Source organism: Haliotis rufescens, unplaced genomic scaffold, assembly GCF_023055435.1.
Source record: "Haliotis rufescens isolate VD_foot unplaced genomic scaffold, xgHalRufe1.0.p SCAF_18, whole genome shotgun sequence".
Classification (NCBI taxonomy): Eukaryota; Metazoa; Mollusca; class Gastropoda; order Lepetellida; family Haliotidae; genus Haliotis; species Haliotis rufescens.
In genome coordinates this window covers 3,471,791-3,498,508 of record NW_025963868.1, presented here as the reverse complement: position 1 = coordinate 3,498,508, position 26,718 = coordinate 3,471,791, and the positions used below count along the sequence as shown (strand labels likewise).

Below are 26,718 nucleotides of genomic sequence, written 5' to 3'. Positions count from 1 at the left end.
GAGGAATGTTGGCCATTACATGGGGGAAAAAACATCAAAACTCATTTATTCGTGTTTAATGCGCACCCCCTTCTACACAGCTGTGTTTTTGGGAAAAAAAAGTGGGCACTATACTCAAGTAACTATACTCAGTAAGTAAAACTGTGTTATGAAAATATCGTATGTATCGTGATACATGCTTTCCAAATCAATGCATCGTATCGTGGGCTGTGCATCGGGATACAATACTGTATCGCCGTATCGTTACACAACTAATAAGCATGCAAACCCTCATTCATGTAACTTCAGTAGTTTCTGAGAAAAGTTGTCCCCATTTCACGCAATTTACACCAAGTTGAAAAGCACGGGGCAAGGCCCATAACTCTGTAAAAAAATAAATTTAGAACACCAATTTTCGAACTTTTTTCAGATCATGACCAGTAACATCTGTGTGTAAATTTCATTTCTCAGACTTAAAAACTTTTTGTGAAAATGTGTCTACTTGAGAAGATAAGGGACTGACGGATGGACGGACTGACGGACAAACTCCGTTGCTATATCCCCTGCCAGGAAATAATAAATAAAGTGTGGTCTGCCGACTGTCCTAAATGAGGTCAAGGTCGCAACTTTCATTCTTGGACTTTCCAAAACAATTGAATAAAATCTGTACAGTGTAGTCATTTAGCTGCTGAAATGTTTCTTCAGGACATATGTTCTAAACAGACCTTGCCTTTAAGGACATTCGACATGAGCGACATATTTTTTCCAAATGCTTAAATATATGGATAAGTGATATCTGAAAATGATGACAGCAGTTACGGAAACCAGAATAAAACAACAGTCGTCCGAAATGACCAGACTTGTAAATAAATAAATCAGGGAGGTCGGATGTATCTATATACTGAAGGAAATGATTATCATGGATGGGGTGTGACCATCAAAGTGGATTCCACAGGTTCATACATCTTCAACCAACTTGACTGATCCTTGGAAATTATTTCAGATATCTTAATAATTAATCTTCAAATTGCTGATGGCTGAGGTCATTTGGAAATATTCACAATTTTTATCAACTTTTGAAAGGGCATTCTTCTACATCATGAACAAATTTTTAAAAATCTATGGGACATTTTAGATTACAATAAGTCAGGGGTCCAGAAAATTTAAAATCCCAATCGGACATTTACATTTATGCCACGCCCCCTTCAAACAGCGTATTTTAGTACGACTTTTTACACACAAATTACAAGTTGTTACGTATTCATAATATGATGAATTATGAATTGTTTCAATTTAAATTGTTTAATTCACCGGACAATTAATAACAAATAATATCATTTTAGATATATATGGAAAACATACGTTTGTTTCTGTTATAATAACGATCTGTTAACGTTGTGAACGGTCTAATTAATATTCATGAGTCTGCTCAAGTGTACGCGTTGTAACATTTGGATCGAGACTATTATCCCATATTTGGTTATCACGTGACCTCACGGGAAAAGTTTTTTTTTAAACTAAAGATTATTTAAAAACAAGACAGATAATATAATCATAAATCCTAAACTATCGTTGATAGCAATAGTTATTTGAATACTTTTTCATCTGTACTTAATTATTGACCATAAAAAAATTGGATATCAATCGTCACAGAAAGCAAAATGGCGGTCAATCAAGATTCAATATACGACTAGCTACTGAAAACAATAAAATCTGCAAATCCTCATTGTATGTCAACCAAGTGAAAGTCGTTAGCCACGACTTACAAAATGATCATTCAGACTTTGAGGGTTTGGCAGATCCGCTCGACTGATCTGCATCGGTCAACTGGCTGTCGTCACGCTTTCGCTTCTTGTCTGAGGTTACGTATCGTAGCATTGTGAGGATAATGAGGTACATTGATGATGCAAGGTATTTATGTACAGTTGTAAACACATTTTATTCAAATTAACAAGATGTTCTCAGTAATTAATCCTCGATTAATCAGTGTCAACTCAGTTTATTGCCTATTACAGTGATTGACCGATTGGACTATCATTGTCGGTACGATGTATTTACAGCAATCAAAACAAACAAAGCTTGTCAGTGTAGATAATCTTCATTGTGTTACAACTGCGGCAGAAACTGCTCAGTCCTAACTGTTGATCATGTCCGGTCAAAATTTAAGAATGTCCGGACAATACTTTTTAAAATGTCCGGACAGAAAAATTTAAATGTCCGGTAAGCAATATTTTAAACCGGACATTTGAGATTCCCAATCGGACATGTCCGGCGCATATGACGGTTTCCGGACCCCTGCAATAAGTCAATGTCCTTGACATTGAACCGAACTGAAAATCGCTAACAAACAGCAAATAGGTAAAATGCTTTCTGTGACCTAGAAAATAAGATCACTAATATTAACTGTGTTCTACAACATCACACTCAAAAGGGGTCTGCAAACACCTCTAATATACCTTGGCACAGACACTGAACCATATTCATGCAGAGGTTCTGGAGATAATTTGCTAACAACAACTATTGGACATACAGACAGAGCCCAATACTATGTCCCCGCTTCAAGTTGAAGTATGTCGACCAGGGACAAAGAATAAGGTTTTTCATAAGAACTACTAATACATTGGCACCAACTGAAAGCTACTATAGTGACAGGGTGACTTTGCACTTGCACAAAGAATAAGGAAGTTGTTGGTTTTTTATATCTTAACACAAAATACACAAGTATTTGTATCTAAAAAATTTCAAGATGGCTTGATTGTATCAATGCAGAAGCAGTAACACTTCAAAAGTATCAACGTCAGTAAACAGAAACTAAAGCTTTCACTAACTATAATCCCAGTGAAGTGTTTTTTTCCTCTTACTTCAATGCCAATGCTACAAGTGAAGGGAGGTAACTCACTGTTATCAAGAGCATTTTAAACATCATTATCCCCAATAATATCGTCAAACTAGTAAAAGTACTTTGCCATGGCTAATCCAGCATGTAAGATACACAAAATAGTGGATTGGGTAGTAATGACAGGTTTGGGGTCATCAGCTTCAGATGACATGGGTCATTGCTCGTGTGATTAACACCCGGTGTGTCTGATTCAGATTCGTTTTGTTACAGGCAACCATACTAAAGGTGTAATGTAACTGACATCAATACACTGAAACTTGAAACCTCTCTTTATAGTACATTACTATAACTGGACATATGAGCATTCACTTACCATCGGCATTATGAAGTTTTCCAACGAGAATGCAACACACAACAGAGAGATACAGTATACAGCTACTTGTATGGTTCATCTTGATGTGAGTCATCGTACTGTCCACATGTACTCACAAGACACCCTTGACACCTGCATATTCAGTCATCCAGTAAGACTAAATCATCCCCAACTGTGATGTCACTTTATATGAGAGTTGGCTGTGGAGTGTTTCATAATGCATGTGTTTGATACTTCCTGGTTTTCATAAATAGTGGGCCTGCCCAAGTGAATATCATAATTATTTTTTATAGAAATTGATACAGTATGCCTTCTAGCCCTGTCAAACAGATTATACACCAGATGATGTCCAGTTACTTATGAATGTACTGAATTACTCATGCTGCTGTCCTTGATTGCACATAACAAGAGAGGGAAGAACCCTATCTTGCCCATCTCTTGTAAATGTGTTGTGTATAACATGCTTATTTGTTTGTTTGTTGTTTACGCTGCACTCACTAATATTCCAGCTATATGATGGCTGTCTGTAAATAATCGAGTCTGGACCAGTCAAGCCAGTGATTGAAATCATGAGCATCGATCCAGCAAGCCTGACCACCTGATCCTGTTAGTCGCCTCTTATGACAAGCAGAGGTTGCTGAAGACCTCTTCACGGGTCGTGTATAACATGTAAAAGGTTCCATTATTATGGCAGCATCAAATATAATTGGTTGTTTGTTGTTTAATGCTGCATTCATCAATATGCTCTGTAATTAATAGAGTGTGTGCTGGCAATCTGGCCCATGCGGTGGATGGCTTGGTTCTGTAATGGTTGGCAAAGACACTGGGCTCCCCATTGATAGTTGTACTTGTGCCTGACTGCCCGTATGAGTAAAGCTTTGGGGTTCTACCCCAATGACGGGCTTGTGATGTGTTGTCGTGTGCTCCATCTGACGACCGTGCAGTCTGGCTTGATGATGAATTTGATCGGCTAGTCTTGTGTGTCTCATGTCTTGTGTGTCTTGGCCAGGGGATTCTTCTTAGTCTGATCATCTTGACGGCACTTCAGTTATTCCCCCTCTGTGAATAGCGCTGATTCCATTGCCGACCTGCTTGTCAAGAAGTTGCTTCAGCAAACTTATGGAGATGGCAGGGGTCAGTTCACCCAGAGCAGGAGTCTTAGGCGCCATGACTTTAGGAGACAACTGGCTGGGATGAAAGGAGAAGGTATGAAGATGTTTCCTGCCTTCTTAGCCACCTCTTACTTCTGGCCTTCCTAATGGAGTCCAACAACTTGCTGAAGGCCAATAGGGAGAGGGCTCACATATCGTGTCTGCAGAGCAAAAGACATATCTACACTTCCAGCAGGAAGGATGAGGATCTCCCGTGATCAAACAATGACCACACAACTTGCATGAGGAGGGAGAGGTAAAGGAAGCCATGACAGCTCACACTCACAACACAAACTTTATACTTACGTGAGTATCAACCAATCAACCAACTTACTGAAGATGAGTTCCTAATTTAGCTGAATAAAGTAGATAACTGAAGTAGCTAGACTAAAGATTTAGTTAAAGCGTGATTGCAGCCAAAATACATGATCATGGCAATGACGTAATGGAGGTAGAAAGATTTGTCATAATTATAAGTTTTTGGCACAGCAAATTGCAGCACCTTAGATGACTAGCACATTTAATTTTATTTTGCACTTGTCCAGAAAAAAGATCTCCTGCAGAGCTGCCATCTGGTTAATGGCAAAAGTGGCAGTCCACAAGGAAATGTCACTAGTCCTTCCTGAATTCTACTCCGACTACTCAGCCTCAGACTTGAGTTGTTATCTTTAACCCTGCAACCTGTGACACTTATACCCAAAGCTATTCATAACAGTATATATGATATCTACAGTTCAAGTTGAGTATATTGGATATTAACTTATAGTACATAGTACATAGCCTCAGTGCACGGTTCCTTTAAATGAAAAAGAACAAAATTAAACGTTCCATTTCAATAGTGAATTTCCTCAAGAGAAAAATAAATCGATAATGACTGTTTGTCTCATATGTAAACCTCGTTAAACTCTGGCTCATTTCAAACTATGGTTTGAAGGAAATAAAGTCAAATTTGCATAAACATTATCCTGTCAAAAATTGAAACGAATACACATCATGTTTTAAATTAACACAATAAATGAAAATTTCAGTGTTGCTATAAAAAAACATCCCTGAGTCACGGAAACCGTCCACAATTTTCTTCCTTATTACTGTGCAATTCTCTATAAATGTATTTGGCAATGAACGTACCAGGAAACAACATGACACCTGACAACTGAATTAACAAACAGCCTATCACAAGAGCAAAGTTAAACATGCCCTTGACAATCAGAGCTGAATTAATCATCCACATATACCATATTTTCTTGTGTGTAGTGTGTGCACTTACGTATGATGCACACATCCCATTCTTGGGTACATGTTTTGAGAAAAAATGCTATTGCGTATATTGTGCACAGTCTACAGGTGATTCAGTTATGATGAGTCACTGTTTGAGGCTTCCCACAGTCTTGCTATTACAATCACGAAAACAGTACGTTGGCATATAATAGTCAATTAACAAAAAATTTTTACATGTCAAAGTCTGACGATTATGTATACATTCTCTGACAACTAAGGTTCGTTTTAAGGCATCAGTGGCGGTAATCTGACCATGGTTGCTGTAAATATAGGTGAAAAAATTGTAAATGTTTTTTTAATCTGGATACTTCTAATAACCTGACACGTTACATTTCCTGATGTATTGATGTTTCCCCACCATGAGTTAACATGCCCCAATGTATTGCATGGATTAATAAGTCTAGAGACTATACTTCTTAGTTCACCTGACTGAAATTCAAGTGAGCTTATATGTCGTGGCCTTTTTGTGAGTCATTCGTCCTAAACATCTTCTACTCAGAAACCACTGATCCAATGGTACTGAAAATCCTGATACTTATTCCAATAAATAATGAAATCACAATTGGTCAGAGAGGTTCGAATCCAATTTTCAATATGGCTGCCTTGTCAGTCACATTGAAAACCAATTTTCGACCATTATTCGGTCATTTTTGTTGAAAATGAAATGAAATGAAATTTGGCATGTGCAATAGTAGTGGGGCTCAACAGACATGTTCCATCTTTTGCAATATTACAAATTTTGACCTTAATTTGACTTTTTCACTTCGACTATACTGCAAGCTGAAACTTGTCCTTGACATTGCTGTCAGTTTTGATCAAAATGTAATGAAATTTAGTTTATGTATAATTATAGTTGTTGGGCTGAACACATGCTCCATATTTATCAATATATTAAATTTTGACCTTTATTTGACCTATGTAGTTTAACCATACTGCAAACTGAAAACTTACTGTCAGATGTGTTTAAAATTTAATGAAATTTGGTGTGTGCAGTTAGTAGTGGTGCTCAAAATATACGTTACGTTTTTTGCGATATATTAAATGTTCACCTTTACATTTTAACGATGCTCCTAAATTCTCTTAAAATACATCATCTGTAAACAACATCTCTTCAGAAACCACTGGATCAATGAAGCTGAAATTCCACATGATTGTTCCCAACAAAGATGACATCCCAATTTGCTCAAGAGTATCAAATACGATCTGCCACAGCAGCCATATTGATCAATTCTTTTGGCCATTACTCTTACCTTATTTGTTCAGAATGTCATGGAATTTGGTACCTGTTTAGTTTGAACACATGTTCTGCTTTTTGCAATATTTAAAACTTAAATCTTGTTTTGTTCTTAAATACCCTCATATTTTGCTTTTATATTTTAATGGTAGCTTTTTAGTCCTGAGTACTTATGCAGAAAAAATGTGAATATCAATACTGACAGCAACTCTATTTAAGTGTCTGTCTTTGCTGCCATTTTAAACTGTTGACTACATATCCAGGTGAACAGCTCTATTTTTGTTAAAATATTCAGGTAATTTGTTTTCAACTGCATTGTATGGAAAACATATCGTTTACTAAACAACAACATCCTGCAAGAGAAAAGAATTTATGGATATCAACTTCTTTATGAGGATCTTTATGAGTTATTCACCTGATGAAGGAGTAAGTATATACTCCGAAACGTTCCTCATGATAAAGACGTTGACATCAATAAATTTATCAGGTTTGAACCTCCCATAAAAAAACCTTCAAAGAAATGGGCATCACACAGTAACTTTTTTGTCCATGGCACAAGAAAATACTGCTACAAATAAATTTTCTGTTCTCTTGGATTTGTAGAAAAAAAATCGATGTACAGGGTTAAGTGGTAGGGTCTATACACATTATGATTCAATGGAAGAAATGGAACATGCATTTGTTGAAAGCACTTTTAAGGATGGGAAAGAAATAACAAAGGAAAGCAAGTTCTTTGGATTAAATTATCATTGATGAAACAGTAAATGTTACAGTGAAAAAAAACTGAAAATGCTCATTAGAGTAGTGCTTAACCGAAAACATGAGACAATATTTCTGGGTAATTTTACAGTACACAGTGGGGCGGCAGAGTGTGTCACAGAGAAGGTGAAATAAGGGTTAGTACAGTGGAACATTCCTACCGGAAAGGTTATCGGTCTAGGGTCTCATGACGAAAGCGTGATCACTGGACAGCAAAGAGGGGTCGGTGTTCGACTGCAACAAGGTAGCAGCCTTTTCATGATTTATGTGCACTGAATCACCCATAGGGTGGCTTCAGCATCCCTTGATGCAGCCAAAGTATCCAAGACTATCGCTAATTATAGAGAAACACTGAATAACATTTACAAATTGTACAAATATTCAGTGACAAGTTACGCCGGATTATGTGAACTGTCTTCTGATTGGGATTTTCAAGTGTAAAACAGCCTTGCATTGTGCGTTGGCTGTCCATTGGGCTGTTGAGGAGACAAAAGGTAACTGGTCTGCACTTGTCATGGAAATAGAAGAAGAAGCAGCAGAGCGAAATAATGGTGCAGCAGTCAACATCCAGAAAAAAATCAAAATATACTCATTTATTGCAACAACCTACATGTTATCGGTAATGCCAATTTTGAACTCAACCTGTGACTCACTGCAAGGATTGCTAGAAACACCTAGAGAAAAAGAGCCATCGTTTATTGACAACATCGCAAACGGCGTGTTTTGTAGTGTGAAACTAACATATGCAGATTCACATTCGGTACAGGCTTTTCAAAATTCACGTGCAGGCTTCATCGATTAATTGGGCAGTACATTACATGCCAGATTTCCCGAAGACAGTCTGTCTGACCCTTACTTGCCTTGACAAAGTCCCAAACCCATCTCACTTCCCAGATTCACAAGAAGAATTGAATGACTATGGAAGGGATTCCCTAAATCAGCTGAATACCCATCTCAGCCCTTTGATTGGTCCAATAAATAATGACGTCACACATATCATAGATGGCGACCGGCCTACCAGGATTTCGCCAGCTACAAAACTACAGTTGAGGGACTTGGTACACACACTTCAACAGAATTGTCAAGCTATCATGGCTGATTACGAGGATGTTAATCCAGATGTTGCTTTTTTGGCAGCTGTAGCTATGATGATACCTGTCAGCAGTGTATCACCCGAATGCGGCTTCAGTCTACAAAACGGCATACATACGGCAAGTCATTACCGACTTTGCCAGTGTATATTGAACAATATTATGATCTTGAACATGAATTCTGGTGGCATTTGATTGGCTAACCAAGCAATTTTCTTGTTCAGTTTGTTTCCACTAAGTTAAATTAAATTAGGCCCTGACCACTAGCAGACTACTGTTTCCTGAGTGGCTGATAATTGAGTGGACAGAGTTTGTGTTGCATTATTGGGCTGACTGAAGTCACTGATTTTGTCTCTTTGTCAACAGCTTTTTATGGTTATGATTAAAAAACAGCCTGTGAAGTAATCATTGTGGACTTATTCATTTTGAAGAATTGACTTCAAAAGTATTTTATTTTTTTAAGGTATAAACATAAAAACCAGCGTGCACACTGTGTAAATCTTCAATATATCACTTTGACCAACTGTCTGGTTTTATTTCAATCAGGAGTCAAATTAACACTGTGTTAATGTAGCTGTATAATTCTAATGGTTTATTATGACCTTGTTACTAAACTTGGATTTTATATTGTGCGCTGAATATCTTACTTCTGTCATTTGGAATTTGGTTTACCGCATTAAATGTATTGATGACTGTTGCCTTGAACAGGAAGAACTACATACATGTATATCACTTGTACTGTATAACCAGGAGCTTGCAACTCAGACAGGGTACATGACCAAGGGTGTTGAGTTGTTTACAATACAAATGTATTATATTTTGCTTCAGTCTCTGACAGAATATAAATAATGCGACTATTACCTAAATTTAAGTTCTTTCACATGTGGACTGGACCGAAAAACATAATGTGCATTTGAGAGACAGTTTCAAAACTGCACTAAAAAGAATATATCATACATTTCAGTTTCACACAAAATCTTCCTTAAGCAGACTTGTCTTCCCACCAGGTTTTTTTCTCACCAGAAGCTCTTACATAAAGAAATAAGGCATGCACAAACGGAACATGGTCAGTTAATTCTGAAGTGCTGTGACAGATCATTTAATTAGTTTAGCATGTTAAATGCATGTGTTTATCTGTTGGCTTGAATGTTTACACTGCAATCAGCAGTATTCTGCTATTCTGTAAATCTGTATGTGATCGAGTGACTGATATCATGAGCAGAGTCCCACGTAGTCAGGGTATGACTGCACGCATTCAACAAAGTCACTGTGTCTGACCCACCGATCCAGTCTAGTTGCCATGTATGACCAGCAAGAGTCCTGAGGTCATATTCTAACCCGGGCTCCCTATGTAGTAGCTAAATGTATAACATGGGTGCAATTATGCTAAGGTAGGGCCCTTAACAGATGAAAGAAATCTATCAGGTTCTCAAGTAGTTCATAAAAAATTCTGACAGTTCGTCATGTTTTGTACATATACTGTATGATAGTAGTGTATGAATATTGCCAACTCTTGTATCAAATTTCAGGAGACACATTCTTTGAGATATTCCTCGTTCACTCTAGATATTATATTGGATTAGCAGTTTATTGTCTTCAAATGACTACATAAGACATGTAAGCGTAGCCAGTGGAGCTTAGATTCAAGGCATCGCCAGCAAGTATGATGTTAATATATCAGTTGTACCCAGTAAGTGTATGTTGTATATATTGTGGTGTCAGTCTTTCTTCTGGGAAGAGCATTTAGGTATTATTGTACATGTACACACGTCTTTCGATCTTCATTTCAAGCGAGAAACCAAGGAACATGACTCTTTGTTAGAATCAGTTTTCTGTCTAATCTTGACTTCTGTCTAAACCGGACTTAACTCTCGGTCCCAGGCAAGTCCGGTTTAGACAGATTCCACTGTATCCCATCTTTTAAAATAAGTGTTATATTGGACAAAGGTTGTCATGATTTGGATACCACGATAAAAGCATCAAATTCTGGTTCCAACATTGTTTTTTTATACTGTGAAACTTTATTGAAATATATACTAATCAATATAGAAATGTTGTCTTTCTCTGATGTTTTGAAAGACACACCATGATGTCAAACAAAAGGTTTGTATTACATTTGATGATAAAACTCATACTCAAGTAGTAATTGGGTAACGTGAGTCAAATTACACTTAAACAATCAGGTGAACGTGAGTATCTAAGAACAATGTCATCAAGAGCCATCCATTTCATTATTCCTCATCTTTATATGTAGTATGATATCACCATCTCTTATGATTTGGGATGATAGCTACTATACATGATTTCAATATCGATATTTGTGTTGGAACAGTTTCATTACTCAAAAACATATTCTGGTGATCTAATGCAATTTTTCACAATGTTTAAGAGTTACAATGGCCTTGTTTTGAGCATAGTAGAGTTGTGTCCCTTTATCTTTGAGCACTTTAATACCAATCTGTCTTTGATGTCATAGAAGAAAAACAATTTTTGTCATGACAACAAGTTATTTTCGCATTGAATGTGTTACGTTATACGTAAGCATACAAATCCATTTGATATATCACTATGTCGTTTCGAAAATAGGCAGTATTTTTTCTCTCTGTACCACATGTGCAGTTCCAATATCAGATATGAAGAGCAAAGTAGGTGAGAACATAGAAATACTGTTGGACTATTTTGTGAAAGAAACAAGAACAAGAGTCATCCAAAGATGACATATCCCCCCGACGTGGCATGTCGGTTGATGTTCATGTTACCGGCACTCACTACGAGGAAGTAGGTTGCCATGAGTGCCATCAATTCCCTCAGATGGCAAAGATAAATAACTTTCCTTCTACCATTTGAACATGACAATAACATGACATTATTACAAATATATCATCATCAACATTATAACTCAGGGGATATAATGAGAATCATCAGTCACAAATGTTTCCCTCAACATTGTATGCTGGGGATTGACTAAAAGTAAGATGGTTACAGATTAACACTAATAGAAAATAATTCACACAGAAACACATCAGTCACAATTGTTTCACTAAACATGGTATGTTTGGGATTGACAAAAAAACAAACCTAAACATCTTGTTTCATTATATGTCAGGGGCTACAAATTAAAAAGATTAAAATCTATAAATAACAAACTGCACTACTAGTGAACATGATTGATATGTGCATAAAGCTTGGTGAATCTCTGTCACATGGTTTAGAAAATATGCTCCAGACGAGGACATTACCCTAAGTTCATCAATTTAAATTGAAAAAAGAAAAAAAAAGAAAAAATCTGTTAATAGCAAAGGCACCACTACATAACCTGCTTGATAGGTGTAAATACTTTTGAGAAGCTAAGTTGTATGGTTCGGGAGATATGGTCCGGACAAGAGCACTACCCTCAAATTTCCTAAGTTCATCAATTTCCATGGAAACGACAAAAATATAAAATTCTAAAAATCTATAAATAGCAAAAGGCACTTCTACTGAGCCTGATTGGTAAGTGTACCAAGTTTTGGGAAGCTAGGTTGTACGGTTTAGGAAATATGCTCCGGACAAACAATGATTACAGACGGACAGACAGACAGACAGACAGACAGACAGACAGACAGACGGACATACTGATGGCTATATCCCCCTGTCATTATATGTCGGGGGGATAACAAATAAAAAAGTTAAATGTAACTCTGAGACACTTTATGGCTGAAGGATTTGTGTCTTACTCCACACCAAGTTCCACGATGTGCATGTGTCAGTGACCAAACATTGATCTGGATGGCCATGTATTGGGACGTCTATGAATGGAAGTAATTATTGCGATGATGTTGCTGATAGAGTATCACCCTGATCATAGGTATTCAGGGATCTGGCAATGATAAGGCAGGTATGTTTTATATGTATCTTTATCACCACTGATAAAATAAAATTGTCTCTATTCAAGCCACAGTACCGTACATTGGTACAATAGGTCAAGACTGTTTTGAGACTTTAAAAACATCAAAAAATATTTTTACAAAGATACACATGAATTAGTTCTTTTAATTTTGATAAATTACACAATGTAGTACTGTTGTCACTCAGGCCCATGTATTAATTCAATCTAAATCAGACTTTTGGAAGAAAGCGGCAAACAAATATATTTTTTTCAGAATACCAAGGATGTTTTGTGTAGCACCAATGGCATCACAATACATGTAGGTTAATATATCGATACACAGGTGTTCATGATCACATCACCAGAGGTTATAACAGGAAATAGCTAATCACTGCTTGAATTGAATATATTTTCTGTTAACATTCTCTCACATCACAAACACTTAGCCGAAGATAACAGAGACATAAATCAACCATTATGTGTTTCTATTACACTAAAAAACTTCATATTTTCTGTTGGTGACATGCATGCGAGTGCTATGGAATCAATGCTTTACAGTACATGCCTAAGGTGGAAGAGGTAACATTCTGTAGATCAATTTTTCAACATTGACAAACATGATGCCATTTGTTTGTGTAATCATACACTGAAAGCCTTTCAAAAATCTTATTGATGATCACAGAATGGGCTCAGTCCTATCAGTATCATACCAGTGTTACCTCATATTTTCTGTCTGTAAAGGTATTTTTTAAGACATTCATTAATCTTGCACATCTTCTTGCACGCTTCATTCCATAATGGCCACTCTGCTTGTCATAAGAGGAGGCTAACGGGATAGGGTGGTCAGGCTCGCTGACTTGGTTGAAGCATGTCATTGATCCCAATTGCGTGGAATGATGCTCATGATATCAATCACTGGATTTTCTGGTCCAGACTCGATTATTTACAGACCGCCGGCATATAGCTGGAATATTGCTGAGTGCAGCATAAAACAACAAACAAAACAAAATCATTCCATAATCACCAAGTATACATCCTCACAAAACAACATCTATACATACCTTGACAACATCATTCGATGACTCTGTAATGAAGTCTTCAAACACGAGAGTGATCAGTGTCTCTCCTGCATCAATGATGTAGGTACAGAACAGCTTGTTGTCGTAATTGCCAGGGTAGTTAGGTGAGGAGATGGAGCCAGAAGAGCCTGTGTAGCGCCCACCGCATCCTGAAGTAGATACAATAAGGCTTGTTAACATGGCTTGTTTATAATGTGTCTTCTCACCAAGAAATTAGAGAAATCAAAGGATTTATAACAAAATTGGTGTAGTGTGTGAATGAGTAAAAGCTCAAACAGTTGTTTCAGAAGATAACATAATTACTTTTAATGTGGAACGATATTTCTCTGCCAATTCCAGCATGATTAATGCTCTCAATGCTACTGTCAAACCCATTCGACAGGCGCATAGTCGAAGGACACCCCAAAATGAAACTTGCTATAACAGTTTAACGAGTTGGCTTTGCGTATATTTAAAGTTATGTATGCATAAATGCTCAGCTTGCTCAATATCAAAACTTTCAGTAGTTTATTTACCTGAAAATAAAACATCACGAGTTAAGAAAGTCTCGACCACATTTATCGGCACACAATTACCAGAAACGGCCATTGTTGACTTGTAGCACTTCACGTTGGGCGGCATGCAGTCCGATATTTTCTTAATAATTTTAATATTTTTCATATTAGATCATCAACAATAGTTATCATTTTTAATAATAAAACAATACTACCTCTATAACAACATAGCCATAAATCCTGTATTTTGGCTGCAGACACGCTATTACTTAATCTTCAGATTTTCAACAGAAATCCTCTTCACTGTTAACTATAGTCTGCAAGGTAATTTAAGGTACCAACATTTACTACAATATCTGAAAAACTATCGGACCTACTCCAGTCAAAGTTGGTATGAGATTATTAAACAGTCATACATAACTGGATATTACATTTAAAGACAATCGGTGCATGAATAAAAAATCTGTCTCTTTAGCTATCACTATATTTCATCAACAACCAGACCTGTTCGTCACGGGTGGAACAAGCTTTCATTGTAACAGCCATCTGCATAATGCTGTTGAACCAATCAACTCAACTCGAAAGGGTGCACGGGAATCACGCACGCACGGATACGGTGTTAGCTTTGGGTGTCTCAACGTGCGTGATTCCCATGCACCCTTTCGAGTTGCGTTGATTGGTTCAACTGTGTGGTATGGCCCTGTGACGCAGGGGTAGCATTTTGCAGATGGCTGTTTCAATGAATGCTCGTTCCACCTGTGACAAACAGGTTTGGTTGTTGATGAAATATAGTGATAGCTAAATAGACAGATTTTTTATTCATGCACCGATTGTCTTTAAATGTAATATCCAGTTATGTATGACTGTTTAATAATCTCATACCAACTTTGACTGGAGTAGGTCCGATAGTTTTTCAGATATTGTAAAAACATCGGTACCAGACTATACACACAACTAGTTTTTCCCCTAATAGTATATGTAGCTCTTCAGCTCTTCTGTGCAAAAAGGCAGGAAAAACGTCACTTCTTTACAAAGAATCGGGGAGGTGGGTGAGAGTATTTACTGATGTAATAAAGGTAGTATTCTTAGCATTATTAACAATGATAACTATTGTTTGATAATTCCTGCGAATCCTTTACCTCTATTACATCATAGCCAGAATATACCAGAGGGATAAGGCGGGATCTGCCTCTAGTAACTCCCTGTGTAGTTGACAGCAATCCTATATGAGTTCTTGTATATTTCCACATTCAAACCCTTTCAAGAGGTAATTACTCTAGAATCTCTTTTAGAGGACTTGAAATAGGGTATTATGATTATATCAGTCAATATGCGATACCTTCACTTGAAGTCCCTTATTATTTGCTGATAATCATGAAATGATGTCTTTAGTTCTATTCTAACTCATCATTTGTTGCAGATTCTGAGAGTGACGTAACTTCCGGTTATGACGTCACTACTGGTTTCTAGAACCTCTGACGTCATTTATGACGTCACTTCCGGTCTATATTCCTTCCAATTGCAATGCCACTTCTGGTAGATCTGTTGATCAGCTTTTCTAATACAGCAGCCGTAACTTTAGTGATATCTTTATCCAAGTGGGTTTTGCATGAGAGGAATAGCTGTCAAAGACGTTGGCAATGTGGATCAGTGGCTGTCAGATAGAACTTGAGATTGTATAGGACAAAGGAGGTGATCAGGATGATCCACTGTAGGTGCCAAGGCAGGAATAGTATAATGTCTATGACCCAATGGACCAGTAGCCGTGGACTGATTTTGGGCTATAAAATCCGGAATAGACCGCAAGGTGATGGAGGTCCAGTAGGGGGCGTGAGTGAGACTGGAATAGTTGAGAGTGTGGAGTTCAGAAACCCTGGCTGCAGTAGCCATGCCTAGTAAAAATGCAGCTTTACGGGATTTTTGGAAAAGAGTAGTGTTTCCAAGAGGTTGGTATGGAGCAGCTAGTAGAGCAGACAGGACAACTGATATATTCCAATTTTGGAAGATCCGGGGAATGCGAATATCCTCTAGGCTGAATGCTCGCATGAGTTAAGCACCGGATGTGTTCCTGTCATTAATCAGTCGAGCTGGAGAACGGAATGGAGGGCGGATCTATATCATTCAATGGTTCCATGTCAGAAGTTATTATCCTGTCATAGGTGTAGAAGGAAATTCGCAACCATGGAAATGTCCACTGTGACATTAGTTAGACCACACTTGTGTCTCCACTGGACAAATTTGTTCATCTGTTGTCATAAAGTTGGGTAGATGACGATCTCCATGATCTTGCGACAGCAGTAGAGGCAGCTTGAGAGAACCTGCAGGCCTGAATTCTCTGCAAGATACTTTCAAGGTGGTGAGATGGAGGCTTGGAAGATTGGAGTAAAATAGGTCCCACCTGGGCTGATGCAGGAGATCTTTGTGAAGTGGAAGAGTGAGTGGCTCGTCCATCAGGAGTGATAGTAGTCTGGGATACCATGTCCTGCTTGGCCAAGTTGGAGTGATGAGGATGACTGTGCAATTGGTCACTTCCAACTTATGTATAACATGGGATAGATATATCACTCTAATCAGATGGATGTTCTTGTTGTCGGCCACTGATCCACATTGAGACGTCATTCAGACTTGTTCTGAGGGAAACTGAAGTCCATGAGGCAAGACTTGTAGCTAGAGCTCTGATTTCATAGGCAGAACACAATCCTGAGAGAGGCCTGGCGATACCATGAGGCTGTGGGGCCTTAAGCCATCCAGCTACGGTGGCCTTAGTAACGTCGGCGATGGGGAACTGTAGCTGCTAAAAGAACTCGAGAGCTCTTATGGGGCACAGAAGACTGTCAGGATGATCCATCGTAGGTCATAGTGCAGGAATGGTGTAATGTCTGTGACCCAAGGGGCCAAGAGCAGCAGCTTGGTTCTTAGCTACGAATTCAGGAGAACGTAAGGTGACAGAAGACCAATTGGGGGTACAAGTGAGGCTTGAGTAATCCAGTGCGTGTAGCTCAGAGAACCTAGCAGCAGTTGCCATGGCTAATAGGAAGGCAACTTTCATTTATTTTTGGAGTAATAACAGATAAACAGATAATCTCTGTTAGCAAACTCGACCAGAAATCCGCTATTTCCGAACACATCCTGAAGAACGTAAACCATAACATCATGTGGGAAGCCACCAAAGTCCTGTCTACCAACAACAACAACTGGCGAGAAAGGAAACTACAAGAAGCCATTGACATCAGGAGACACCAGCCAGCCATGAACCGTGACCAGGGAACCTATCTGCCTAGTGCATGGGACTTATTGCTTTGATCTTTGTCGGGGCTAATTGCCTAGCTGGCTTCAATTTGCCCCTTGCTGTGTCCATTCTTACACCTATCAGTGATAATTTACCCCAATTTGCCCAGTGTCCATTTCCAATTACTTAGCTATGATAACTTAAGTGTTGGCTTCCATTGTCTATTGCTAATCACCTATCAGCGCCAATCATCTGTTGGCTTCCTTTGTTAGCTTGTACCTTTTGTTATTTTCCACCTTTCGTTATCTTATTAATTTTGTTGTCCTTACATGTACATATATATGCTCTCTGCCTCATGGCATTCATTCAAATGAACACCAAATAAACAATCTTAAACAAAACTGTAAAAAATCAAATATCTTCACCCCAAAACTTAAAACACCCCAAATAGACATAACACTAGCTAGCACAATAAATAAACAAACCGACCCAAACATAGCCAAAACCACCACACTAGCATACATACATGAAAATTGGCCAAATTGGTGTCACATTTACAAAGACGGATCCTCAGATCCGATCTTCAAACACACAGGTTTCGGAGTCCACATTACACAACCAACTAAAGCCACACAATCCTACCGACTCCCTAACAATCAATCAATATTCACGGCCGAAATAGTGGGCATGGCCTCAGCCCTTCATAATCAACAATCTAAAAAACAACAAAAAATCCTAATACTTACCGACTCGCTCAGTGGACTACAAGCCCTCCAAAATAAAAACACCAAAAACCGCCCTGAACTAATAAATCAAATACTAAAAAGCTCAAACGATTTAACTAAGGCAGGCAAACAAATAGTATTCATTTGGATCCCCGCCCACGTAGGAATATACGGCAATGAAAACGCCGATAAAGCAGCTAAACTATCCCTTAAAATCCCAGAAATAAGCTTAAACCTACCCATCTCAAAATCAGAAATTAAAAGTGTTAACAAACAAATAATCACCAAAAAATGGCATAACCTATATCAAAACTCAAATAGCCAAATGAAAAAGGTTCTCAAAAAACCCCTAACCAAACCAAAAATTCTACATCCGTCCAAAAAAATCGACAGAGTAATTACTAAACTCCAAACAGGACATACCAACCTAAATAACCACCTCAAAATAATAAGAAAACACCCAACAGGAACCTGCCCACATTGCAAACAACAAGAAACCCCAGAACACGCACTCATACACTGCACCCACTACCTAACACACCGAACTACACTACAAACCACCCTCAATCCCCAACCCAGTCGGGAAGCGCACGTTAAATCTCCAAAGTAAGTAAGTAAGGCATTCATTCACCTCTTGAAGGAGTAAGCATATACTCTGAAATGTTGTGTTCCTTATAATAAAGAAGTTGACATCCACATTCTCTTCCTCATAATGATTGTAACAGCAACATTTTCTAATCACGATTGTCATCGCCATTGGATAAACTTATCCCATCTATTGTCATAAAGGAGAGATGAAGACAATCTCATGATTTAGCCACAGCTGAAGAGGCAGATTCGGAGAATCCGGAGGCCTGCATTCTTTTCTTGACAGCTTCCAGGTGGTGAGATTTTGGTTGGGAAGATTCCCGTAGACAAGGTCCGATCTAGGTTGAAAAAGAAGATCTCTGCGGAATGGTATGAGAAAATTCTCGTTCACAATTTTGAGGTCGATGATAATTCTCATTTCCAGGGTATTCTTCTTTGATACCAAGAATACAGGAGAATAAAAGCCCTTGCTGATGTCCTTGTAGTGGATACTGCCTCGGGCTCTTTTCTCCAATAATGTGTTGATGGCAGTCGAGACATGAGAAGAGTTTGGGTCTGGAAGTGTAGTTTGTAGCCATAGGTCAACATCAGTCCCCACAGGCAAAGTGACCTACATCCCCGTAGGTTGAAGTTGTACATATTAGATCTATGTATCTATCGAGTGTTGTATGCTATAAAACATGTTGTAGATCTATCCCTTCCCCAAATTCAGGTGAACAAACAGGTATAAAAAACTTGGTCGATAAAAATATGGAATTGAGATAAAACTTCGCTAGACATTATGATTTACCATTTAAATTGTATTTCCTGCTCTCCAAGGCATTGTTTTATATGCAGAGGTTAAGATTACCATGTGTATTTTTCGTAAACTAGGCCTCTCTTAGAAACTAAGTTGTCTCTTTAACAGTAGCTTGGAATTCGGCAGAGCCTGTGCTGTCGGTTTCCTTATTTGTTGTTTAACATCTCACTCAGCAATATTCCAGCTCTATGACAGCATTCTGTAAATAATCGAGTCTGGAATACAGTGATTGACACTATGAGTAGGGAGGTCAGGCACGGCAGCCATCTTGTTTTTTAAAAGAAATTAATCAAGTTTCATCACATTTCAGCTTCATTGACAGAAATAAGAAGAAGATACATGCTTATGAAGAATGTCTTAATAAAACATTATGCCTATTCTTGTGTTGTTCTCTTTGTTATTTCACCATGAATAGAATGTTTATTCAAGTATGCAGCTTCTTTTGATTACCGGGTATGTCAGCTTTTTGCCAAAATGGCACCATCCAATCTTCGTACCCCTGAAGTTCAGGGTAAAAGTAGGAGGTGTGCCTGGATTCACATGACAACGATATTTATATCACATGACAGATGGAAGAGTCTATTTTACGACTATGACCTCGTTCTGGAGATCGTGGCGGGAAATTTAAACAACAAAATCACTCAAAGGTAAGTTTACTCAAATTTTCTGAGAAAGTCTTAAAATGGCGGGAAAACGAATAACTACTACACATTTCAAAACTATCTAGTTTCAAAATTTCATAAATAAAAAACATAAAAATGCTAAGCACACCTACTATTTTTCAAACAAAGTTCCATCGTTTTTCACATCTAGCAGCCGACATGACAGCCGACTCGCAATCGGACAAGTTTATTGTGGAAGGGGACAAAGCTTATGATGGAAGTGTCCCCACGGACAATGTAACAGGTAATCCCCTTTAAAAACTTATATTAAGTAGAATGTTGTTAATTCTTACTAATACGCTTCCATTTTAATATATGAATGAATGTTCTTTGATGGGGAACAAATATTAAGATTATAGAATTTCTTGCTCTCCCCCATCTGTAATATTGAATTCGCCCAAGTGTTTACCTTGCTGTCGCCTTCTGTCGTAAATCATGACAATCAACACATTCCAGACTTCCTGTGTTCATTCACATTCCTAAAATTTCCTTCACAACACCACTGCCATCGAAATGTTATATTAGGAACATTTTCTGTTTACATTTTATCCTAATTAGACCCAATTTCCATCACAGCGGTGCAGACAGTTCAGTCGCTGACCGAGTGGGCTTGGTCCGCTGTGGGGGTGTCAAGGGAGAAAGTGCAGGACTTGCTGACACGCCCTGACTTAACGGGTAGGACTATCTCGCTTGTAGACATTTTAATTTGTAAAGAAAATCAACATACATTTATCGTTGTGATAACAACATGTAAAATTTTATTTTTATGTACAATGAGATTTTCATAGCAGCACATATACCCGTATCAGAATGGACTAATCCACGTTTCATACTACGACTGTTTACAACTTTATTAAAGAAGGCATTTTGTGTGGCTTTTCATGTCTGCTTACCATCTTCAAATATTTAAACGATGGCTCTTTTAAATGAGATCATGTCAACAAGATTCTGCAATTTGCCAGTGAACTGTCGACTGAACTGCTGTCATAGAAACATGAAAACTATTCACAATTTCACTTCCGGTTTGCTTCGTGTCCGGCCGTCGTAGTCTTACTACATTAGTCTTAGATGAGATTTTTTCGAAGATTTGCTTTGATCTGACAACTTAAATGATAAGTGGCTGAAAACTTGTTAGTTCATAGTATTTACTGTGCAATTGGAAGAAAATGTTGACAATGTATTTTTATATCTACAAATAAAAGAAATGACCCCACGAAAGGGGTGATGGTCAAAATATACTGAACAACAAAAGCTCCTGTGACATTGAATAAGATTTAATGCAAAGTTAGGTTTTTATCAAATCTGAAACAATTTTTTTAATTAAATTTAATTGAACTGAATTAAAAATTATATGAAGAGTCATTACCAAAATTCCCATTAGATTCTAGATGATTTAATTATGTACATCCATATTCACCAAACATTTATAAATCTTATCAGAGGCCATACAACAGATAGTCTCTTATTTATTACAAGTATTTGATTATCATCACTTTGATCTGTGCAGATTTAACATTACATTTATTAAACTGTTTGAAAAATGTTGAATGGTCCTAGTGTGTGACAGTGTGTGATAATATTTTGACTTTGTGTATAAAAACTTATCCTATCTCACTAGTCATTATGTATCCAACAGTTGGATGGAGTGGCGCAGAAACCCAAGCCTGTAAAAGACCTATGAAATATTAATGTGATTAGGTCAGGCAAATATACTTTTCCCAAGAATATAATATTTTATCATTACTAATGCTTGAATAGCTTCTTTTTATCTGCCTTGATGCTGAAATGGATATAAGTTCAAATGGTTCCAAATATGTGTTTCAGATGACTGGTCACTGGAGGAGATCAGCCAACCTGTCTTCCGCTCCTTGGGATTCTGGATGCTGGTTTGCCAGGTGATAGAAGACAGCCAGCACTTCACATTTAATACCAATTTGACATGTGTATTTGAAAATCTTTTGCAGTCATGCAAGTGTGTACGGACTTTCCTCAGGAAACTCCGTAACAAGTGTTGCTATTTTTCCAAACGTGATTGGAACTATGAATCTTTAATGTATCCAATTGTTTCTTTACCTGCTGATGAGTTCCCTCAAATTTTGAGAGAAATTGGTATATCTGAACAATGGCTTGAAAACCCTTTGCCTATTGATGTTAATCAAAACTCTGTAAACAAAGCTATTGTTTGTGCTCTTCGCACATACAAGATTCGGAAAAATGTTTGTTATCATAAATGCTCTTTGTGGATTAAATACATTTACAAGTTGGACAGAAAACCTAATCCTCATACACTGAGGTCTCAATGGGATTTTATTCACAAAAAGAAACAAAACTTAAGTTGCCACAGAGAGCAACAAGAAATATTTCTGGGATCTAAATATGATCCTGTTGTAGCTTGTCCTGTGTCTTCTGCCTCTGAATCCATGCTTGGTTCCAAAACAAATTCTAATGTGAGGCAATCAGAATCAATGAGAACTCAAAATGATAAGCTTTTAGTTGAAAATGAAACTCTCAAGAATCATATTCAGTCTATTACCTACAAAAAGAAGAATGTATCATTACAGCTTTATGAGTGTGAAAAGAAAGTAAAATATCTTGAATCACAGCAGCAGAACACTATTGAGAAGATCAAATCTTTTTCAGTCAGAAATGTTAATAAACGAATAAAGAGGAAACAAAAGAAAATTACAAGTTTATTATCTGAAAATAGTCAACAAAAACTGAAGCTAGCATCTATGATGTTAAAATGCAGAAAAATCCAAAACCGTTATCAACGACTTCGTTCATTAAAGACCTACTATCAAAACAAATCCATTGCTCAGTAAAGTGAAGTGAAGGAATTGGAGTTGCAAAATGCTGAGATAAATATGTTGATTGGAAGTCTACAACCAGAAATTGAAACATTTAAAAATGGCAGTTATACAGATGAGGTGAGAATTGTGTGCTATGAACTGTTGAATCATGGTGTTGGTTCCAAACACATCCCAAGAATAATACAGACAGTCTTAAAAAAACTTGCAAATATATCTGTTGAGTTAGAAGATTTGCCTAAAGCTACATTGCTGAAGTATATGTCAACTGAGGCTGGAATCATAGCTAAGACTATAGCTGCAGTTAATATTAAAAATGCTAATGTTTGCACATTACAGACTGATGGTACCACAAAAAAACACAATAAATATGTAAACTTTATTTCTACAACTAACACAGGGCAAACGTTTGGCCTAGCGTTACAGGATCATCACAGTGGAGACGCTAAATCTCAGGTGGAAGGATTAGAGCTTATGTTAGAGGAACTAGCTTCATGCATAGATGATAATGAAGAAAAGGATCCCTTTGAAGGAAAAGAAAATATCATTCATGACTTTTTGGTGAAGTTTAAGAACACAATGACAGACAGACATGTAGTCAATAAAAAATTTGTCAAAATCATTGAACAATGGCGTTCCAGAATATTACCTAAATATGTTTCAAACTGGAAATCACTGTCGACAGAAAAACAGAAGGAATTGATTCAAATTAATGATTTTTATTGTGGATTTCATTTCATATTGGGTCTCCAAGATAACTTTGAGACTAACATTAAAGAATGGGAAAAGGTAGAATCTAATGGAAATAAAATTGGAAGGGAAGAAGGACTGAACTGGCACAGAAAAGGTAGTGCTGCCCTTGAATTTATTAGATCAACTTGTACTGCATTTGGTAAGGATGCCTGTGAAAAAAGTGGGAAACCAAAAGAATTCTTTGAATTCATTGAAAAGCCAGTTCTGTTAGATTCATTCAGACACAATAGATTTAATGTACCATTTGTAAATGCTTCATATGCATATTACCACTTACAGGATATGCTTAATTTCATTAGCACCTTAGGCCCTGATAAAAACAAACTAATGAAAGCCATTGAATTAGATGCTAAAGATAAACTAATTATTGCTGGTGTCCGGGCTATGGGAATTCTGGAAAGACAAATTACGACGCCACTGATGAAGCTAATGGTTAAAAAAAATATTACTGCAATAGATGTCTCATACTATTATACTATCTTTCACAGTTTAATAAAAACATGGTCAAGTGATCCCTCCGAATTACTGGATGGAAGTTCATGTTTATTTAACAATATTTCACCTGTTAAAGATTATGTTTATGACAGTTTGTACATGAATGTTGAGGAAGATATTCAATCTCTAACTTATCAAGCTCTCTCTGTGGGCTGCACAAGTTTTCTTGTCGTAACTGAGCGTATGCTCAAAGACCATTTACCTGGTGGCAGATTTCATTGTCCTTCAGCAATTATCATTCAGGAAACTTCAGGTGTTCCAAAACATAACATTGCAACTGAAAGATTATTTTCAGGCCTTGATCGTTTAATACATAAAATGCCAAATGCAAACACAATTGGAATTGAGGGAATTTTACTTTGGTCACTGAATAAAAGTGTGGACTATCTTGACTCATTGTCACCTGCAGAGAGAGAAAGATTAATTGGAAAAGCCAGGTCAGCTGCACCAGAAATGCTTGTTAAATACAGAGAAAGAAAAAGACTTATTAAACAAAAAATAAAAGAAAAAGTAAAAGAGAGAGCAGAGAAACAAGCTGCTAAGGAAAATCAAGCAATACAAAATAGACTGTCTATCATCCATAAAGTAAACAATTTGTATGGTGGACCAATCAGTTTAGTCTCTTCTTTGGATAGACTTTTAAATGGATTAACAGAATTAAGACAGTTGTCAATTCTGAAAGATTTAATTAAATATGAAAAACTTATAAACTATCAAAAATGTTTCATTAAGCTTTATCAATTTCAGAAAGACAATAAGAAGTTTTCTAGTATAGAGCTACGTACAAATTTAGAAATTATTCTGAAAGCTTTCAGTTAATGTGTCTAATGTAAGTACTAGTACTTGTACTACTGGTCCACCTGTTTTACAGGGAGAAAAAAGAAAACAACCGCCATCAAATGAAACTTCAACTGAAACCTCAACAAAGAAAACAAAATTACAAACTTATTCATACTGTTATTCATTTAAAGAAGGGGATTATGTTTGTGTTGCATACAATGAAGGGTGGTTTGTTGGTGTTGTCCTCAATATTTGTTTTCAAAATAATTCTGAAAAAGCAAATGTCAAATTTATGAGACGGAAAGGAAGCAGTCTTGTTTGGCCACAACCAGAAAATGTTAAAATTGTTGAAAATAAATATGTTTTTTATTCTGGACTTGATATCTGCACTTTGAACGGAAGGTTATACTTCATTAGTGGGGAAAATAACCACCAAAAACTTGATACATTGTATGAAAATTATAGTGATGAATTTTTCACATGATATGTTTCTTGTTTCAGTGACCCAATCCTGACCCAATGTCTTTCGTTGTTGGAGCCCTCCCTGCATTCATACCGGTAACTCAAGGGATGAGTCTACTGTGTGTTCAGTTTAGATATTATCTAAATTGGAAACATGGTATGCTCTTCTCTTACAACAAATAACTGTTGTCGAATAACATTTCCCTCATCCTCAAGCTTGAATATTTATTTGGCAAGATTAATCATATATCCTCCATGCTAGATTTATAAAGATTGATAAAGACAATGCCTCATGTGAACTAATTCCATGATGTGCGAAGCACTCAAGCTCATGTGAGGCACTGCCTTCATCAGCTGACTAACGTCAACAAAAACAACTTATTTTCTGATATAATGTTTTTTGGGTGTCTAGCCGGGAGCGCCACATTTCAGAAATGGCTATTGCCGGTAGGGCCACATTTCCAGCTGAGTGCATTTCACCTATTCTAGCGGGTAATTAATTAATCCGATTACCGATACCTTTAAATGAGTGTCCCACATTTAAATTACTAAGCGTGGTGTTCTTTAGAGATACCTTTAAATGAGTATCTCACATTTAAATTACGAAGCGTGGTGTTCTTTAGAGATACCTTTAAATGAGTATCTCACATTTAAATTACTAAGCGTGGTGTTCTTTAGAGATCAAAGGCCGTCTTAATTGACATTGAGTTCATCCTGTTATTCATAACATATTTAAGTGATGTCGTGTTCACTCCATATCATAACCATGGCAAACGCACAAGTTCAAATAAAGTTCATTGAAAGTGTCAGAGGAGGCGTTAAATTTCTGGGCCGCGTCCCAATCAAACCCTCTCATCCAAAACTTAATAAACCAAAACATCAGCCCCAAAAACCAAGCTCTAGCTCGTAAACACCCCTTACTTACCCCAATATCCCAAAGAATAACAAACTACCTAAATGAACACCAAATTAAAAATCTTAAACAAAACTGCAAACAATCAAATATCTTCACCCCTAAACTTAAAATACCCAAAATAGACACAACACTAGCTAGCCAAATAAATAAACAAACCGACCCAAACATAGCTAAAACTACCACACTAGCATACATACACGAAAATTGGCCAAATTGGTGTCACATTTACACGGACGGATCCTCAGATCCGACCTCCAAACACACAGGTTTCGGAGTCCATACCACACAACCAACTAAAACCACACAATCCTTCCGACTCCCAAACAACCAATCAATATTCACGGCAGAACTAATGGG

At 37.2% G+C, this 26,718-nt stretch overlaps 1 protein-coding gene and 1 long non-coding RNA gene across 2 annotated transcripts in view; one reads left to right on the top strand and one right to left on the bottom strand.

Moving 5' to 3' along the window:
* The window catches only part of LOC124126953 (blastula protease 10-like), an 85,149-nt gene that overhangs the window by 17,674 nt on the left and 40,757 nt on the right, over positions 1 to 26,718 (bottom strand). Inside the window, exon 5 of the mRNA XM_048398641.1 lies at positions 13,634 to 13,800. Coding sequence (XP_048254598.1) covers positions 13,634 to 13,800 — 167 coding nt within the window. The remainder of the gene's footprint in view (positions 1 to 13,633; positions 13,801 to 26,718) is intronic.
* On the top strand, positions 20,529 to 25,578 carry LOC125381509. The gene is made up of 3 exons (XR_007221828.1): positions 20,529 to 20,823; positions 21,973 to 22,043; positions 25,485 to 25,578. It is a non-coding gene; the product is annotated as an uncharacterized LOC125381509 (long non-coding RNA).